Source organism: Bos javanicus, chromosome 23 (genome assembly GCF_032452875.1).
Source record: "Bos javanicus breed banteng chromosome 23, ARS-OSU_banteng_1.0, whole genome shotgun sequence".
In the NCBI taxonomy this organism is placed as follows: Eukaryota; Metazoa; Chordata; class Mammalia; order Artiodactyla; family Bovidae; genus Bos; species Bos javanicus.
Window position 1 is genome coordinate 9,231,711 of NC_083890.1, and position 20,216 is coordinate 9,251,926.

Below are 20,216 nucleotides of genomic sequence, written 5' to 3' on the forward strand. Positions count from 1 at the left end.
ATAAAGGAGACTTTGAGTTCCAAAGAATTCCCTGTGAATGAGTATACATTTCCAAGTAGATATAAAGTCCCACCTCATCCCACCCTACCATTTTAATGTTAATTGCTTATTTTCATGTATTAAAGACATCCTGGAATGTGAAGTCAAGTGGGCCTTAGAAAGCATCACTACGAACAAAGCTAGTGGAGGTGATGGAATTCCAGTTGAGCTATTCCAAATCCTGAAAGATGATGCTGTGAAAGTGCTGCACTCAATATGCCAGCAAATTTGGAAAACTCAGTAGTGGCCACAGGACTGGAAAAGGTCAGTTTTCATTCCAATCCCAAAGAAAGGCAATGCCAAAGAATGCTCAAACTACTGCACAATTGCACTCATCTCACACACTAGTAAAGTAATGCTCAAAATTCTTCAAGCCAGGCTTCAGCAATATGTGAACCGTGAACTTCCAGATGTTCAAGCTGGTTTTAGAAAAGGCAGAGGAACCAGAGACCAAATTGCCAACATCCGCTGGATCATCAAAAAAGCAAGAGAATTCCAGAAAAACATCTATTTCTGCTTTATTGACTAGCCAAAGCCTTTGACTGTGTGGATCACAAGAAACTGTGGGAAATTCTTCAAGAGATGGGAATACCAGACCACCTGACCTGCCTCTTGAGAAATCTGTATGCAGGTCAGGAAGCAATAGTTAGAACTGGACATGGAACAACAGACTGGTTCCAAATAGGAAAAGGAGTACATCAAGGCTGCATATTGTCACCCTGCTTATTTAACTTATATGCAGAGTACATCATGAGAAATGCTGGGCTGGAAGAAGCACAAGCTGAAATCAAGATTGCTGGGAGAAATATCAATAACCTCAGATATGCAGATGACACCACCCTTATGGCAGAAAGTGAAGAAGAACTAAAGAGCCTCTTGATGAAAGTGAAAGAGGAGAGTGAAAATGTTGGCTTAACACTCAACATTCAGAAAACTAAGATCTTAGAATCTGGTCCCATCACTTCATGGGAAAAAGATGGGAAAACAGTGGAAACAGTGTCAGACTTTACTTTTTTGGGCTCCAAAATCACTGCAGATGGTGATTGCAGCCATGAAATTAAAAGATGCTTACTCCTTGGAAGGAAAGTTATGACCAATCTAGAGAGATATTCAAAAGCAGAGACATTACTTTGCCAACAAAGGTCTGTCTAGTCAAGGCTATGGTTTTTCCAGTGGTCATGTATGGATGTGAGAGTTGGACTGTGAAGAAAGCTGAGCACCGAAGAATTGATGCTTTTGAACTGTGGTGTTGGAGAAGACTCTTGAGAGTCCCTTGGACTGCAAGGAGATCCACCCAGTCCATCCTAAAGGAAATCAGTCCTGGGTGTTCATTGGAAGGACTGATGCTAAAGCTGAAACTCCAAGACTCTGGCCACCTCATGTGAAGAGTTGACTCATTTGAAAAGACCCTGATGCTGGGAGGGATTGGGGGCAGGAGGAGAAGGGGATGACAGAGGATGAGATGGCTGGATGGCATCACCAACTCGATGGACATGAGTTTGGGTAAACTCCGGGAGTTGGTGATGGACAGGGGGCCTGGCATGCTGTGATTCATGGGGTCGCAAAGAGTTGGACACAACTGAGTGACTGAACTGAACTGAATTGATGTGCAGAGAAAATGGCTGGTATAATGGAGGGTGGTTTATAATTTGGGGGGAGTTTATTGTATGTGAATTCTAAACATGTATTTGAAAAAAAAAAGTGTTCTCAGTTTGTAGGGTACAACATATATTAGTTAAAGCTTGTTAACTTTGTCACTCAAATCCTCTATTGTTTTCATTATGACTTTTTTCTACTTCACTTGCAGCTTTTGGGGCCTTCATCCATGGCAATAGATTTGTTCATTTATCCTTGATTTCCACTAACATTTGCTTTATATATTTTTAAACTTGACTGTTAAAAATCATAGATGTTAAAAATTTTTGTTAAGACTTTTTTTCCGGTGAATCTTGTTTCTTTTAGAGCCTTTTGCCTTGAATTCCAAATTACCTAATGTTAATATATTATTTTTTCTACTTTTGTTATCCTTTGCTTGGTATATTTCCCCCATCTGTTCATATTCAAAACGTTCTGCCACTTGGTTTCAAACGCATCTGTGTAAACAGTATATAGCCGGATTTTGCCCTTTAATAGAAGAACCCCATGGACAGAGGAGCCTGGTAGGCTGCAGTCCATGGGGTCTCTAGGAGTCGGACACGACTCAGCGACTTCACTTTCATTTTTCACTTTCATGCATTGCTGAAGGAAATGGCAACCCACTCCAGTACTCTTGCCTGGAGAATCCCAGGGACGGGGGAGCCTGGTGGGCTGCCGTCTATGGGGTCACACAGAGTCAGATACGACTGAAGTGACTTAGCAGCAGCAGCAGAACTGTCTCTTTTTTCAGGTAATATTAATGATATTCAGGTAAATTAATTCAGGTAAAATTAATGCAGACTTACCCTGTCCTTCTATGCTTCCCCTTTACCATGCTTTCTTTTTATTTTTTAAAAGATCTTTTCTTCATGCTTTTTCTTAGATTAAGTTTTTTGCCCTTTCATTCACTCTTGTGATTTGGAAGTTGATTTTCCAATATCCCATTTTCTGTTCTTGAATTTGAATCCAATATTCTTAAAAAAAAAAAATTATTTTTGGTGTTAGTTGTGGCGCACGGCATCTTTGCTGTGGCCCGGGGGCCTTTTAGTTGAGGCGTGCAGGCTTAGTAATTGCTGCGTGAGGGCTCCCCAGCCAGAGATTGAACCTGGGTCCTCTGCATTGGAAGGTAGATTCTTAACCACTGGACCACCAGGGAAGTCCCAAATCCTGTGTTCTTTAACTCACAATTTTCTATCAGTGTCTAGAGATAATTAGAAGCTTCTTTCTCCATTAATACACGTCAACGTTCTTTTTCCTCCACTGTGTTTAGATCTTCTGGGTAGATTATGGATCCAAATTGTTATTTTTGAAGTGTTTACAGTATGCCTCCATAATTCAGACTTCACTAAAAGTTTTACTAATTTCTTTGCTCACCACAGTTTCAGCATTCCACGTCTTCCTCTTTCTTACGTCCACTTATCATAATTGAAGCATCTCCCCTAGGAATTCTTTAAAGAAAATGAGAGTGGCAAACTTTCTCCTTATAAAACAAAAAATGCCTTAAACTTCCCTCCCACTTGAATATTTCATTTCCCTTTGGAACTTGGAGATTGTGCTCCATTGTCTTTTAACATCCAGTTTCATGCCAATATAATATTATTGTGTTAATGACCTGCTTTTTCCTCTCTGGAAGCTTCCAGTTTTTTTTCCTTTATCTTTGGTGATCTGAAATTTCACCAAAATGTGTCTAGGTATGAGTCTTCCCACCCCTCACCCCGCCCCCTTGGGAACATTCAATCTAGTAATTAATTCCTTTCTTCAACAATGGAAAATTTTCTTTTATTACTTCTTCAATTACTTTCTCTCTTCTATTCTCTTAAGTTATATCCTTTTATAACGCCTATTAGACAAATGGCTCTTAACTTTTCTCTCGGACTTTCCATCTCTTTACGGTTTTCATTGTGTTTAAGGAGACTTCTTCAGCTCAGTCTTTCTAATAATCAGATCATTAAATTTATCTCAGACCATCTACTGAGATTCAAATTCTGACGATCAGTTTTAAAATTTCTAAAAAATACCTGGTTGGTTTTTTTAAATGGACTTTATTATTATTTTTCATCTCTTGAAAATAACTATTCTTCAATTCAAGTGATCTTACCAAAGACAGTTAAAGAAACAAAACCAACAGTTTTTTGTTCTGTTATCTCTATTTCTTTGGGTGTTAATTCTTCTACGTGTTAAGTTCAGGGCTTTGCTATTCAATACAGTATCTGCTTTCTATTTAAATTTAAATTAGGATACAGTTTAATAAAGAATTCAGTTCCTCAGTTGAAGCAGCCACATTTCAGATGATCACTAGCCACAGGTGGTGTGCAGCTACATGTTGGACAACTCACATGCAGAACACTTCCATCGTCACAGCAGGTTCTGTTGGACAGTGCTGGCCGTGCAGTGCAGCTTCTCTGTACCATGGTTTTATTTTTCCTTTCCCCTTAGCGATTCCTGGTGTTTTGCTCATTTTTGTGTTTGAGAATATCTGTTTGCCAGTTTTGTGTTCACTATAGCCTTGTCACCGGTTATTGAGGGTGGGAGAGAGAGGTGTGGCCTGCCAGCAGCTTTTCTTCTGAATGAGGACTCCCTACTTCCCTTTCAGAGTGTCAGTAGCTGCTTGGAACGTTGCTCTGCCTCTCTAACCCCAGCAACCTGGGGCAAATCCTCTACTGTGAACTACTAAACACACGTCAGGAAGCAGCAAGGAACACTTCTGGGACCTCCTCTGGTTGTTTTGAGTCTGTCATCTCAGGCTTAGAGCTCCCCTCTGACCCTTGTCTCCCAGACCACTTTTCCCTCCTCCGTGGCCTTCTCCTTCATATCTATTATCCAGTTTTATTCTTTCATAGCTTTGATGCTATTTGTTCTTTATCTTTCTGGTACCCAACACGTCTGATAGGCTGAGGGTTCTCTTTTCGTTTTCTCACACTATAATATAGTTTGTTTGTTTTCTTGTAGCTTCCTGTCATTCTGTGGATTGGGGCAGGAGAAAGGGTCTTCTGCCAGGTTGACCCAAACTTTAACAATGCCTTTGTATCAGCATGATTTTGCTCTTTGTAGACCCATTTCATAACTAATACTTCCCTAAAGCTGGGGTTCCCAAATTCAGACAGGTGCTGGTTGCATTAGAATCGCCTGAGAATCAATGGGCTCCACTCTTTGGGGATTTGAATGCATAGCTCACTGTGGGAAGCTTCAGCCTACTTAGTGGGATGGGTGGAAATGAGGCTTAAATCCTGGAGACAGGCCACCTACTTTGCAGGCTAGTTTGTGTCCAATGCCCAAATGGCCAGGATCTCTCATAGTCAAATGACTCTTTCTGGAAGTGAATGGGGCACTGAGTGTGTGCAGAGATGGGGAACATAAGGAACCTCTTCCTCCTTGAACTGAAGGAGGGTGAGAAGTTACAAAACCCTCTGAGGATTAACTCAAGGACAAGAGAGATCCAATGCGTGCAACTGAATGGAACTGACGTGAAGGATGGCTGCAGGCCCCTCTCCCTCCCACAACGACATCAATTCTGAAAACCCCCAAAATCAAAATGGGCCAGAAAATTCCCCCATCTAGAGATGTTTTTTAAAGCTTTAATTGCTATCCTACTGAGAGCCCCAACTCCAGCTTTGAGGAGATATATTTACTGGTTAGATTTACAGTAATGATTATTATTGTTACTGTTAAGAAGAATCCACTCATTGTCTCCAGTGAGCTCATAACGCTGCACAAACATGACCTCATTTCTCCTCTGAACGGGGCAGGTATTGTTAACTCTGTTTTCCTAAAGGAGGATGCGGAGGTCCATTGCAGTCTAACGCCTTGAGCAAGGCCACACATCAAGAGAGGGAGGGAAAAAGGAAGCAGGCCCCAGGCCTCTTGCATTGAGGTCCCAGGGTTCTCTGCACTGGTCTAGGCTCCCTTGTCTGGTCAGTTCCCGCGACTTCCTTTGGGGACACAGATCTGGTTCCAGGGTCGAAGGGGATCAGAGCCGTTTGGAGTCATGGACATCAGATACCACAAGAGGAATAATCATTACTTTTCATAGGCTCAGCCAAGTCTAGACTCCAGGCTCAGCAATCAAAATCCTCCCTGTTTGTCTCCAGTTTCACTAGGCTCCTACTCTGCTGACTTTTCTCCCGACTTTTCCATCAAGGGACACAAACACTTCACCCCTGGATCCATTCAGACCGGACGTTGTATTCACACTGCATTTGTTCTTCTGCCCCTCGTGGAATGTCTGCGGCCTGCGTGTTCTTTGGGTCAGTTGCAGTGCCTGTTGCCCACTGTGCTTTCTTTGGGCTTTTACTTCCGCCATCCTCTAAGCCCAGTCCTAGAAGTCATTTCCCCCTTCCTGCCCTCTAGTCTTCCTACCCAAGAAGATTTCCTTTGATTTTCCAGAGGGGTCCGTCTCCCTCTCTGAGCTCCTGCCATCCTCATTTATTCACTCTACAGATAATTATTCAGAGCCTGCTATGTGGTGGGCACCAGGGGCGGTAATGCAGATACAACGGTGAACAAGCCACACACTGTCCCTGCTCTCAATTGTCATAAGGGTGTATGAAAAGGCTTCCAAAACATAGCCAATACTTGCCAATGTCTCTCCATCTTCTGTTTTGTCCAAGAAAAAGCTCAGTTTATCTAGGTATATCAGAAAATTCCATGTGTCAAAGACAACATAAAAGCAAAGTCTCAGTTTTGCACAATAATAGCATTTTAGTGGAAACCAAAAAAAGTACAAAATTAAAATATATGATAAATATGGCATGATTCTTAAGATTGGTTCATGCGGTTTGAATTGAGTTTCTTTTTACAACTTATAAATTAGGAATAATTGGTTTTTCTTTCACTCTACTATACACACACACGTGTGTGTGTATATATATTTAAATAAAAGTAAATCTTTTAAAAAAGCTTCCCTTGACTGGAGGGTGACTGATGGTGGACAAGAGCAGAGAGGCATGCCTGAGGCAAGACAAGCTCACGGAGGCCTTGAGGGCCACGCTGAGTAGCTGGATTTCATCCTCAGAGCAGTGGGAAGGCACTGCAGGATTATGCAGGGAGTGACATAATCTGATTTATACTTAATGACAGAAATCCTCAGTGGGATGGAGGTGGGGAGGGGCAATCTCGCCCCCCTTTCCTGAGTGACCCTTGACAGTACCTGGAGACGCTTTTGGTCGTCACAGCTTGGGCGGGGGTGCTCCAGTGGGTAGAGGCCAGGATACTGCTGAACGTCCACCAATGCACAGGACGGCCCCCCCAACACATGTCAAGAGTGCTGAGGTTGTGAAACTCTGTTTTTAAGATGACTCTGGCTGCCATGTGAAGAACGGGCTCTCAGACCCCAAGAGTGAAATTAGAGAGACTACTTGAAAGGCCACTTAACTTCATACAGCCATTGCACTGATCTGCTGGAAACTTCTCTCCATGTATGCCAAACCTTATCCTCTGGGGTCTGGGGACTCTGCTTTCTGTTGGGTGACAGCCAGCCAACCAGCCCTACTCATCTTCCCAAGAAGCCCCTTTGCATTTTAATAGGGGCTTTCTGAGGGCAATGCCGTACCCTGTGAGAACAGTCAGCCTTAGCTGAGCAGGAGAGGAGCCGCTCTGAGGCATCACTGTGCAGGGGCCATCTGCTCTGTCTGGGAGTATGCGGGGTCTCAGAGACTAGCTTCCATGCCCTCTTCCCCGGTAGTCACAGCTGTGACCTTGTCATGACAGCTGCAGCCAGCTCAGCGTTCCCCTCCTCCCTGACCTCCTGAATGCCAGGCAGGCCTATATGGGGTTTGCAGAGGATCTGGGCGCCCAAGACATGTGATGCCCGGCACTTACAGTGAAGTTTATGAGTATTTACACCAGGCATGAGAACCTATCATTTACAGCCTTGCCATGTAAATCAGTAGAGTTAAAGGGCTCTGCTTTTGCCCCTGCCCCCAGCTTGAGGTTGGTTTTAAGATTTCGGGGAGGCATGACTGAGCAGTGGTGACTGTGGGAGGTCTGTGGAAGAAGTCTCTCCAGAGAGCGGGGCGGCGGGTTTGGGAGCAGCTCCTCCTCAGGGGTGGGACTGGCCAAGCAGTAGGAGAGTTTGTCTTCTGGGCCCCAGTTATGAACCACTCCTCTCACTTCCAGAGAGGTTTTCTGTCTTGTGTGAGGGGGTGGGAGTGTCATGAAAACTTTGAAGAAAGCTATAGAAAACCCCTCTCTGGAAAAATGACAGTACAGGAGATTCCCAGATCCCTTTGCAGCCAATCCATGACCTTACAAACTGATTCACACCAAAATGCAAATGACTAACAAGGTTCAGTATATTTCCATTTTAATGGGGAGTAAAGCCCTTAAGCCACACTGGATTTCACTCCAACGGTGGGTTGAGACACATCCTAAAGCAGATGGGAAGCATTTCCTAGCTTCTGAGTTCTTTCCAAATCCCTGCTGTACCAACATAGAAAACTGGGTTTGGAGGAGGAGAAGTAACAGAGGGAAGAAGGGAAACAGGGACCATTCTTAGGCTAATTTGGAATCAAAAGGCCACCTGAGACTGGACCCAATGGGGCTTGTTGGGAACCCACACCAGATATTCCTGGTCAGCCCAGGGCATCTCATCTTGTTAATGGGCCAATAAAAATTAGGGGGACAAAGGCTAAGCCCTGGCAGCTCAAATGAATCTCCTCTGCAAGAGGGAGCAATCTCGTAAAGAGTCATAACCGAGCAAACGGAGAACTCCTTGTGTTTCATTAACTTTAATAGTGCTTGTTAGGTTGGCTTCCAAGGGCTGCGGGACAGGAGAGAGAAGGCCAGACTCATCATCAGGGCTTGAGAGCAGGCAGGCTCGCGTGGACTCCCCCTTTGGCCCCCAGTGCTGAGCTGAAAGTGGCTGCTGTTTGTACCCCTACAGGCTCCCCAGCCCAGCATGACATCCTGGCCACACAGGCAAGGAGCCCAGGCCTCAAGGACTTTTAATTCTTTCCTGTTGGGGTAGAGAAAGACAAGGACAAAGAGCTGGATGCAAACCATCTCTGTGCCTGGGCCAGCCACCACCTGGCTCTGGGTGCCCACATAGAGGCCTCTCCCAGGAACATCCAAAGTCCAGCTCCAACGCCCACAAGCCCCCACTTGAAGAGTCCCAGCGGCCCAGAGCCTGACTTGGGGACCGCTGTCACTGTGAGCCACAGCGCTGATCTCCTCCTTCTTCTCTACCCCAGATGTGTCCACTGCCAGGAAAAAAAAATAATAATAATAATGGAAAACAAACAAACAGGGCCAGCAGCAAACACATCACCAAATAAGCCCGCCTCACATTGTCCTCTGTGGTTGCCGGGGCTGGGAGCCAGAGGCCGCTGGCCTGGAAACGCCCAGACAGCTCCCTGAGCACAGCACCGGGCTGAGCCTCCTCCCAGCACAGGCGCTGCCTTCCTGCTCTTCTGCGGCCTTCCGTCCTTCTCCATCTTTTCTTCCTTCTCCATCATTTCCCTCCCTGTCACTTCTTTCTGTGCCTTTCTGCCTTTCTGCTCTCTGTTCTCTTCCCGCATCCTTGATGAAATAAAGTCGCTAAACGTTGAAGAAGTCCCGTAGAGCACATCACATCCAGGGTATGGAAAAGCAGTTTATGACAGGAGCCAGCCCTGCTGCTGCCTTGCTTAAAGTCCTTCGGGTTCTGGAGCCACGGCAACAGGATCGACCCCTTAGCCCCGGCGGGGAACAGGCTCTTCCCCACCCCACCTTTCAGATCTTCCTCTCCAGCCCCTTGAACCCTTGTCAAACCACATTATTAATTCCTGGTAGACATTCCCCCTCAAATCCTTGCTCACCTTGTTTCCGCCACCTGGAAAGCCCTCACCATCTTCACCCAACTCCATGTATAGGAAGTCTACCTATTCTTTGAGGTCGTTTTTAAACCCTCTCCTCCTCTGAGTCGTTCCCCAAGCTTCCAGCTGGAATTAATCTGTCTCTTTTAATGCTTTCATTAGAATTTTATGTTGGCACCTCCGTATTTGGGTATTTACCATGTTCTGCCTTTTTTAAAAATAATTTATTTCGTGTTGGCTGCCCTGGTCTTCGTTGCTGTGCAAGGGCTTTCTCTAGTTGTGGGGAGTGGGGGCTACTTTGCGGCTGCAGTGCGCGGGCTTCTTACTGGGGTGGCTTCTCCTGTTGCAGAGCACAGGCTCCAGGGTGCATGCTCAGTGGTTGGAGTACATGAGCTTGGCAGTTGCGGCTCATGGGCTCAGCTGCCAGCAAGTGGAATCTTCCCAGAGCAGGGATAGAACCCACGTCCCCTCCATTGACAGATATTCTTAACCAATGGACCACCAGGGAAGTCCCATGTTCTACCTCATATTCTAATTATTTAGATGCAAATTTCTCTCTCCTGCCTAATTATGAACTTTAAAAGAGAAACCATGCCATCTTTGAACGCCCATATCCTTTAAGTTCCTGGCATGCAGCAAGTGCACAATCAATGTCAAACTGATTAAAAATTGAACTCTGTGGTTATTCAGAAACACACAATTAATTCCACATTTTAACTTCATCGATGTGGGAGTATCTCATTTATAATAATTTCATTTGCAGATTGTTTGAAGCGCTGGATGCCTTGGGTAGGCTCCCCAAGGTTTGGCTTCGGGACTTCACCAAAGACTGGAGGATGGTATGTTAGACGGCGGCACCTACTGGTGAAGGGTAACATTACAGCTCGGGTCTGGCAAGGAGAAGCAAGGGAGCTCCTCGGTCAATCCCAGCAGGACCCTACCCAGGCCGGGATGGGCGGAAGGGCAGAAGACTACTAGAAGGAGTTCCCCTCACTCTTCAAGAGCCCCGAGGCCCAGGTCAAGGTCAAGACTTCTTCTTCAGGCTCCTGCAGGCTGACTGTTGCAGGACCAGAGTGAGACACCAAGGAATCCCAGCCTGGCTTTGATGCCCATTAGCTTTGCCGAGCAAGCTCACCAAATGCCCCAGGACAGAGGAGAAGTGGGGGCATGAAGAAAGGAGAGCCTGTCACCAGACAAGGGAGGCGCCCTTTGTGAGGGCCTCAACATTCAGCTTGAGCACACAGGCGGCAGAGATCCCAACCCCTTCCTCGCTCTGGGTTTTCGGCTTCTTCTAAATGGATTCTCAGTCCGATAAGGGCCCTTTTTGGAAAACAGAATAGAAGTTACTGGGGGAACCGAGTTTTGCTTTACAGCAATTCACTTTATACGTTGGTTGGCGAGTACCATGAACTTTGTCCCGATACCTCCACCTGCACTCATCCCTGCTTTAACCTAGGATGCCCGTGGAAAGTCCTCCTCCATCTCTCCAGCTTCTCCTCTGGGGAGACCTGGGGGAGCAGCACTGTGAGGAAACAGGGCAGGCGGAGCAAAAGCCGAGCCAGTGCTCAGCCAAGTCCAGAGGTCCAGCCAGTGTCCCTGTAGCCCATCCTTTGCCACGGTATTGTTAGAGCTTCAGCTGATAACTAACATTTTAATTCACAAGAAGTAATCTCTCACAGGGATATTTGTATTTGCTGCTGCTGCTAAGTCGCTTCAGTCGTGTCCGACTCTGTGCGACCCCATAGATGGCAACCCAGCAGGCTCCCCTGTCCCTGGGATTCTCCAGGCAAGAACACTGGAGTGGGTTGCCATTTTATTTGTATTTGGGACCCAAGAAATACAATTTTAGCTCAAAGGAGTTATCTTCTAATGATGACATTTGAGGCATCAGTATGAAAGATCTCTGATGAAGGGGTAGAGACGATGAGGTTTCCCCTTCCTGAGTCTGCTTCCCTGGGGTTCAGCTGGGGAACCTGCCTGTAGACACCACCCACCTCATCCATCTTGGTCCCAGGCCTCGGATCACTGCTTCTCGCCCGTTTCTTGCCTCCAGCTGCTTTACCCAGATTGCCATCATCCAGTTCTCCAAACCTCTGGGGAGACCTTGAGTTCTGGCTTGGAAGGTTCCAGCTCGGATTCTGTGCCTCCAGAAGCTCAGAGTCTCTGGCCAGAAGAGCCCCTCCCAGGGTCCCCTGCTCCTCTGTGATCTGTCCTCAGCCTGGCCTCTCCACGCCACCCCTGGCTTCCATGCTGCGCCTCCCTTTAACACCCTCTGCTGCCACCAGTCCTTTAGGTAACACAACTCGGGGCTGGTGGGAGGCAGGGAGACAGGTCAGGGGTGCGCTGCCCACCTCCTTGGGATTCCCAAGAGCTCGCCATTCCTTCATTCACTCGGCAAACACTCACTGAGCACGACTATGTGCCAGGCATATGCTCGGGGCTGGGGATGCGATGGTCCTGCCCTCAAACGTCTGACAGACTACTGAAGAGAAACCATTACAGCGCAGCACACCCAGGGCCATCAGGGTAGGCTTCAAGGACCACTGAGCACCACGCCTGCAGGGGCGGGAAGAAGATCTCATAAACAAGGTACATCTAAACCGGATCTTGAAGGGCAATAGTGGTTTCCCAGCTGTCAAGGCCATGGTATGTGGCAGGCATGGTGTGGCTTGGGTGTACCGACGGTGAGATCAGAGGAGAGACACGAAGTGTCTTTGGGGAAGAGGGCTCAGGACTGGCACAGAGGCCCATGTGTGTCCACGGGAGACATGCTGAGTGCCTGGAGGCTGAGGCAGCAGCAATGGAGGTGGAGAGGAGGCATAGAATTGAGGGAGGTTTCAGACGTTTCGCCCTCAGGATGCAGTGACCTCTCAGATGGGAGAGGAAGAGAGAGTCTTTTCAGACTCTGAGAAAGCCAGCTGGGGCCACTGAGTGGTCATGGGGCCATTACATGGAGGTCAAGAAGAGGACAGGTCAGGGGTGAGTGTGGAGAGGGACAACGTTCAGCTGGGGTTGGTTCAGCTTGAGATCTTGAAAAATACCAATGGAAATATCTCTCAGTAGGCAAAAATATAGGGCAAGTTAGAAAAGAGAGAAGAGAGCTAGACATACAGGCCTGAAAACTGGACACACAGAATTAGAGTTACAAGAAAAGTGGGGGCTAGAGATATAGATTTGGGAGTCATCACATTGGTGATAGTTGGCGCCGTAATGTCCCACAGTGGGGCACAGTGCCCCGCTTTGTGCTGGACCTTCCACGCGATCTATCTGTTCCCTCCAACAACCAGCAAGGTCAGAATTTCATCCTCCCATTTTCTAGATGAGAAAGTTTACGCTCCAAGAGGTAAAAAAACTTGTTCAAACTCATCCTTTGTTGGGACTGGGATTGAAACCTAGAACCATCTGACTTCAAAGCCGGTATTCTTCCCTCCACCCGCTGTCCCTGAGGGAGGTCACTTAGGGTGAGAAGTGAAAAGAGCCAAGCTAGAAGCACTTAAGAGGCCAGTGAAGGGGGAGTGACTGGCAGGATATGGGGGGAAAGAAAGGACCCAGGAAGGGAAAGGAAACCATTCAGAGGCTTCCGATGATGCAGAGAGGTCAGGATAGGTAAGGACCAGCAGGCAGCCTCAGATATGGAAGTGGGGAGGTTGGTGGAGGCCTGGCAGAGGGGTTAGAGAGGGCCTGGGCCGGACTGCACAAGGGCAAGGGGTGAAGGAAGCAGGGCAGATGGAGAGCAGGAGTCTCCTCCTAGAAGTTCAGGAGACTGGAAGGACGGGGGCATCGAGGTCGAGGGGAGCTTGCGGTTGCTCCTGTGGGATGCTGCAGGTTACACTGTGTTCACAGGAGAAGGAGCCCAGGTGAGGGATTTGGGAAAGGGAAGGGGTAACTGACAGCACCAGCTCCCTGTCGAGGCAAGAGGGGGTAGGATCCTTGTGTATGCATATGGGGGCTGGCCTTGGTCAAAAGGAGGAACCCCTCTCCTAGCAGTGGTGGGAGAGGGAGATAGGAACTACATGCCAGATGGCTTCTGGCTTCTCAAGGAAACAGTAGTTGAGAGCACTGATTGGGGAAGTAAGGGGGCTGAGCCTGGTGGAGGGGCATCCGAAGTGTGGAAGAGCAGCTGTGTCGGAGGTGACAGGGCGAAGGCTCGGGGCAGTTTGGAGACTTGCCTTGCGATGTGGAGAAGTCTGGAACCACACATCAGTGCTCATGCCAATTGGCAGGTTGGAGATTTTTGCTTCCTTCATGAAAGCAGCCAGGGAGCAGGTGGGGAGGAAGCAGGTGGCAAAGTGACTCAGGTGTGGGGGTGGGCAGGGAGGAAGGGCTGGGGGAGGCACCCTGGCATGAGAGGCTAAGGAGGCTGCCCAAGTGGGGAGGTGTGGGCAGCTCAGACCAGGCTCTCCCCGCCCCCAGTAGGTCCTGGCAGGACTGCCAGCAGACCTCTGCACAGAGACAAGACCAGGGGCCTTGGGGAACAAGTTACTCCTAGAATCCCAGGGCCAGGACACATTTTGAGAGACCATTACCTCCAGTCTTTCACTTATCTGCCCAAACGGCTGCTCAGCCATCCTGGACAGGTGGGAAACAAGGACTGGCCAGGGTCGACCTGTCCACTGACCTAGCGTGCGCCCCACTCCTTTCGTCTATTTCTTTTACCGTTATTGTTGTTCTGACTGTTCTTTATCTCTGTCCCTGATTTTTGTTTATATTCCTCTCTTGTCCCTCTCTTTCTAAGTGTCATTAAGATTTACCTCAAGTCCCTCCTAATGTCCACGGAACCTACTTGGATGATCGACTCCTGTTTCCTCTGACTTTCTCTGGCACTCTCTGTCTGGATTGCTTGACGTTGCATTCAGATATTATTTTGCATATACAAACCTTGCCTTCCTGGTGAGATTCAGGGCATTTGGGGGATTTGCTTTATGGTGCAAAGGGGTCTGAAAGCATACCCTGGTGATGAATTGATTTTTGGTGGTGCTGGGTCTTCACTGCTGCAGTGTGGGCTTTCTCTAGTTGCAGCGAGTGGGGTCTACTCTTCCCCGGGGTGTGCAGGCTCTAGGGCATGTGGGCTTCAGGAGTTGGGGCTCGGGCTCAGTTGCTCCGTGGCACATGGGGTCTTCCCAGACCAGGGATCGAAACTGTGTCCCCCGCATTGGCAGGTGGAATCTCATCCACTAGATCACCGGGATTCCCCTGATACACCTCTTTGATTGGGGATCACATTTTCTATTTCTTTTGTACATTCTAGAGGGCCTCAGACAGTGTGTACTGGGAAGGCCCTCAGTACTTATTGCAATAAGTACCATATGCCACTTGACAGAAGGATTTGTGACCGATCAGATCATGAGGAAAAAGAAAACTGAGAACTGGAAGAGGGGAGATTGGCAGCTCTCAGGGTACAGACTAAGGAGCACTGATCCAGGAGTCAGAAGTCAGAGGAGGGACTTCCTTGGTGGTTCAGTGACTAAGACTCCATGCTCCCAAAGCAGGGGGCCCTGGTCCAATCCCTGGTCAGGGAACCAGATCCCGAGTGCCACTAAGAGTTCACGTGCCCCAGCTAAAGATCCCCCATGCCACAGTTAAGACCTGGCACAGCCAAATAGACAATAAAAATAAAATTTTTTAAAAAAAAGACGTCAGGGGAGACATGGATCATGCTTCTAGCTTTGCCTCTATAATATGTCGTGTGACCTAGGGCAGTCATGTGACCTCTCAGTCTTCTGAAATCCTACCTCTGTGTGATCCTCCGGGACAAGGGTACTGCCCTGCTACCTCTTGTATGTAAAGGGGCTGATCTACCCCAAATAATTAAATTGTAACAGTGGCAAGAAGATGTTGAGTCGCTGTGTTTTCAGAGGAGGCAGAAAAGAGAATGGGGAGGCCATACCCATTTCGGAGTCAAGCCTGCATCCCAGATCCTGGCTTCCTCCGTTCTTAGTCAGTCATCTGGGCAGGCTGATGTTTCTTCGCTTCAGTTTTCCCACCAGCAGAATGAGGCTAGCAGTTCTTGCCTGATGAGTTTGTGGTGGAGCGCCTGGCACACAGGAAAGCTCCGAATTGATGTAACCATGAGTTCTCATTAAAGTGTCTGTGCCTTCTGAAGACCGGGTAGGAGGTACAAGGTGGTGGGGAAAGAGCTACTCTACCTGGTAGGTAAGTTTCCTTCCAACCTTCCAATTTGGAAGTGCTGCTGACAAGGGCAGTGTGCTGGAATGCATGGCATTTTTGGAACCTTCTCGGAAGGAATGTGTGACAGACGGGAATCTATGGAGGGTGGTGAGGTTGAGCCCGGTTGGCTGCACTCGTGCTCAGCTGCATCAGAGTCTGGCTGCACCAAGACTGCTCCTTCCTAGGCACTACTATACCTTTACCATCAAACACCTGTGGTCCTTGTTCCTTCTGAGAAGTAGTCGAAATAACAGCAATAGCCACCACCTATTGGATGCCTACTGTGTGCCAGGGTTTTCCCATTCATTAGCTCATTCAGTTAACACCATAACCCGATGAGGTTTCTATTCCCTTTGTCATAAAACTGAAGCTTGCTGAAATTAACTTATTTGAGTCACACAGCTGAGATTTGAACTGCAGTTTTATTTCACTCTAGGGCCGGTGTAATATATGCCTCAGCTATGCGGTTGTAGGTGCATATCCATTTTATAGATGAGGAAGCTGAGGCTCAGCAAAATGAAATAAATTACCCAAAATAGATGGCTGGGAAATGGTAGGGCCTGACATTGACCTTGGGGTACCGTTGTTTCAGTACATGCATGTTCTCCATTAAGACTATATCTTCTGTTAAGATAGAGGCATCGGATTCATATAACAGATGGGGTAGCTCAGGAGCAGAGAGAGAAAAAGCAAAAGCTTGTGGAAAGAGACTTGGCAGCGGGGGTGAAGTCCCTGGAGGTGGCAGAGACCTGGCAGAAGTATTCCTGGAAGCAGAATGAGAACTGAGAGGTATTAGCTGTGGGTCCCCCAGCCCCACCCTTCTCCCTCAACATCTGCAAGAGAAATTAGAATGAAGTGAATGTCAGAGGTATCCCTGAAGGAGAGAGGCACCCAAAAGCAAACTGCCACCTGAGGTGAGTGTGGGAGGCCCCGGAGAATGCAGGGACGTTTTACCCACCCCACGCCACCCGCACCCCGCACCCCCTGCCCGCTGCCCCTTGAGGGCGTGGCATGTGCTGCTGCTGTGTAGAAGCACTTGCCTTATTCCTTCCTTGTCACCGTCCTGAGTAACTCTCCCGTCATGAGTCCCTGCAGAAGTGGACAGGACAGAGGGCAATGTGAGCCACACCCCACTTCTACAGACTCCTCTGAAGGGCTGAGGGTAGGCGCGGACTAGAATGGAAGGTGGGGAGCAGGGCAGGGAACTGCCTCTTCTGCCCAGAGGTGGAGAAAGCTCACCTTCCTAGAGGAACAGAGGAACAAATAGAGGAAAGTAAGGAGGGGGGAAAGGAAATGAGTAAAAGACACTGAGCCTCCCAGAGATATAGCAGCTAAGGTGGGGCCACCCACCGTTCCCTCCCTGCGAAGCCAGGGCAATGTCCACACTCAGAGGATCAGGAAATCACGCTGCCCTGGAGAGAAGGTCTGAGTTAACCTATTAATCTGCTCATACAGAACCCTCCATGCCCATCTCACCTGTGCTTTAGAGGGTAGGCGGGAGCCCTCCTCCCTAGGGACCCAGAGGAACTTACTGATGCTCCTGCTAAGTCACTTCAGTCGTGTCCAACTCTGTGCGACCCCACAGACGGCAGCCCACCAGGCTCCACTGTCCCTGGGATTCTCCAGGCAAGAACACACCAGTGTCCAAATCAAGGCAGAGACAAAGCGAGCACAGTGCAATCTCCCCTCCCTGCCTGGGGGGCGCTAATCAACCCTCTGTGCCCCAGTGTGGATAGGCACCCTCTGATTCCTTTTTTTTTTTTTTAAACCACTCTCCTGTTTAGGGCAGAGAGGATGGCAGGTTTGCACTTGTCCTCTAGTCCTACACATAATTGGTGGCAGCAGGCAAAGCTGTTTCAAGGGGAGGGGTTTGCCAGTGGAATGAAGGAGGGAGAGAGCCCTAGAGTGACGGGTCTGAAAGGGACCTCGGAGATTGTCTGACCCAAACGTTTGTGGCCTTCACTCCATTCCCATGTTCTGTGCACTCCCATCCCAACTGCCATCTCTCATGCCATGCAGGGAGTTCTCAAGGCCTCCTCCCCTAGGCTTCCTAAGGGCATTGTCTCCTTCCAACCACTGCGCTAACCCAGCCTCTTCTTTTCAGTGACGACACTGAGGTATGATTTGCCCAAAGGTAATCTTCGTCCCAGGATAGAGCCAGGACAGGAAACCCAGATGCCTGAGTCCGCATCCTCCCACTTTTCCACTCAGTCCCTAGGGGAGGAACCCCTTCACTCTTCTCCCTGTGGTAACCCTCTGACAAAGCATAACTGTCACCCAAGCTGATACGGGCTGCCGGTGTGAAGGGTCTAAGAACTGAGTTATTTTCAGGGGGATGCTGATCATTATCCCTTCATCCAGGGTACCCTGAAGACAGACCCTTTGAGGTTAGTCTGGGTCCCAAAGGTCTCTTTCCTCCAGAAGTTTGGCTCTGAAGCATAAGTGACTGCCTAGGGCCTGGCAGTCTTATTCCGACCGAACAAAGCTCCATACTCCAGAAAAGCTCTCACCACTATCAAGAAGTCCTTCATCTTTCCCCTGGGATGGAAGGAGAGAAGAGGCAGAGCTGGGACATGCATCAGGTGGCGTTGTCCATGCTTCAGGGACACTGCTCCATTGACACACTTTGCCCCTATTTTTTAAGATATCGTTTATCTTCCCTTTTCTGCCCCTGCAAGTTGGAAGGATGAGGGCTTAAGAATGTTCTGGTGAGGACCACATCTTGAAGGTGGGAGGGCAGGTTTGGAGGAGAGAGTTGCGCATATTTTGGGGGGTCTCTGTGTTTATACACATAGTCAGGTTTCTGCGGGTTAGCTTTTGCCCTGTGCTGAGCGCGAGTGTTTTTTACACATGAGTCCAGGTCTCTACGGGGAGAAGGATGAGCGGGCTACCTCCGAGACAGTAACTGCAGGACAGTCTGCCCTAGAGCTAGCACTTTCAGCTGGGGAAAGGCTAATTTCTTTTTGGTCCTCGATTAAAGAGGACTAGGCACTAGGAATGGGAACTGAGTCCCGAGGGCGTGGGGGTGTGGTGGAGGTGAGTTAGGAGGGCATTAACTCGGCCGCTGTCGGAGCCGCTCTCAGCTTTCCGAGGTCCTATGTGGCTGTGCCCCGCGTATCGGGCTGTGTCGGCGGGCGTCCCGGAGTGCCGGTGCGATTCGTTCTGCCCCGGCCTCCCCGACACCCTTCCCTCTCTTTGTCTGCTCTGTAGGTGTGCGTGCAAACCTGCGTCGCACAGCCCTCGTCGCGTGCGAACGCGGGGGCGCACCCTGGCTCCCCCGCGCTTTCCGCCGGTAGACAGGACTAGCCGGAGCCCGGTGCTGTTTGGTCTGGAGCCGAGCGGGGCTTGCATTGATCCATTGATTGTGCGCGGTCTGCGCCTGACCTCCCTGCTCCCGGGGAAGCCGTCTCCATGGAGACCGGGCCCGCTCCCCCAGCGCCGGATTGTAAATTCCTGCAGGCAGCGGCCCGGCAGCCTGGGGAGGGGGCCGCCGCGCCCGGGCGCGCAGGGGGAGCGGCCGCCGCGCCGAGGCCCCATTTGAAAGAAAAAAGGGCACGGAAAAGGAGGTGGAGGAGGAGGCGGGTGGGGGGAGGAGGAAGAAAACGAAAAGGAGCGAGGAGAGGAGGAGAAAGAGGAGGAGGAGGAGAGAGGCGAAGAAAAAGAGACGGAGCCCGAGAGACGGAGAAAGAGCGAGAGAGGAAGAAAGAGAGGCAGAAAGGGCGTGTTTCTGGCGCTGCGTTTCTCCTCCCCTTTCCCAGGTCCCTCGCCCGGGCTCAGCGCGCTCTCCGCGGCAGCTCTCTCCCGGCGGAGCTGGGAATTGGGTGGGATTGTACGGAGCAGCCCCGCCGCCGCCGCTAGCAGAGCCGGCCTTGGAGAGAGCGGGGGCTCCCCTCCGTCAGCGGCGCCGGGCGCCCCCAGCCCCGTCGCGCCCTCCTCCGCCTCGCTCTCCCGGGCGTCGCGCCGGGAGAAGCCGGCAGTATTGGGAGCCTCCCGCCGAGGGCGCCGCTGTCCGCGCCCCGCGCCCACAGACCCCGGCCCGGCCCCGGCCGGGCGCCCTCGCCCCTCTCCCCTTCGGCTCGCGGGGGCCCGGCCCGCTTCCGCCCTCCCTAGGCTCCGAGACCGGCCCCGGCCGCCCGTAGCTCCAGCCATGGGCTCGGGGCGCGTGCCCGGGCTCTGCCTGCTTGTCCTGCTGGTCCACGCCCGCGCCGCCCAACACAGCAAAGCCGTGCAAGGTAAGGAAGGAGGGGCGCGCGGCCGCCGGGGCTTCAGGGTCCGAGGGCGGGGGCGCGATTTCCGAGGGGCAGGGCAGGTGCTGGGAAGCGTGCTCCTGTCAGGACCGGGCACCGTACACCCACCCTCCTCGGCGGGGGACCTGACCTCTGGGCACTACGCCCCGGGCGAAAGGCTACAGGAGACAGGGGCAGCACGGATGAGTGAGAAGTTTGGGGAGCCCCGGGCAGAAGTGACCACGCGCCTCCGAATGCTGCCCGACTTCACTGCCACCCCAGCATCTTCCAAAGACTTCTTGCCCTCCAAAAAGTATGAGAGAATCTTCTCTTCTCCCAAACATTGCCAGAGACTTAA

General features: G+C 49.9%; 2 protein-coding genes across 4 annotated transcripts in view; one reads left to right on the top strand and one right to left on the bottom strand.

The window, feature by feature from the left end:
- TCP11 (t-complex 11) overlaps positions 1–20,216 on the bottom strand; it is a 160,645-nt gene that overhangs the window by 93,923 nt on the left and 46,506 nt on the right. The window lies entirely within an intron of this gene.
- Positions 19,750–20,216, top strand: part of SCUBE3 (signal peptide, CUB domain and EGF like domain containing 3) — a 36,230-nt gene continuing 35,763 nt past the window's right edge. For all 3 annotated transcript variants that reach the window (XM_061399036.1, XM_061399038.1, XM_061399037.1), the window contains exon 1: positions 19,750–19,864. In XM_061399036.1, coding sequence (XP_061255020.1) covers positions 19,780–19,864 — 85 coding nt within the window. In that variant the 5' untranslated portion in view covers positions 19,750–19,779. The remainder of the gene's footprint in view (positions 19,865–20,216) is intronic.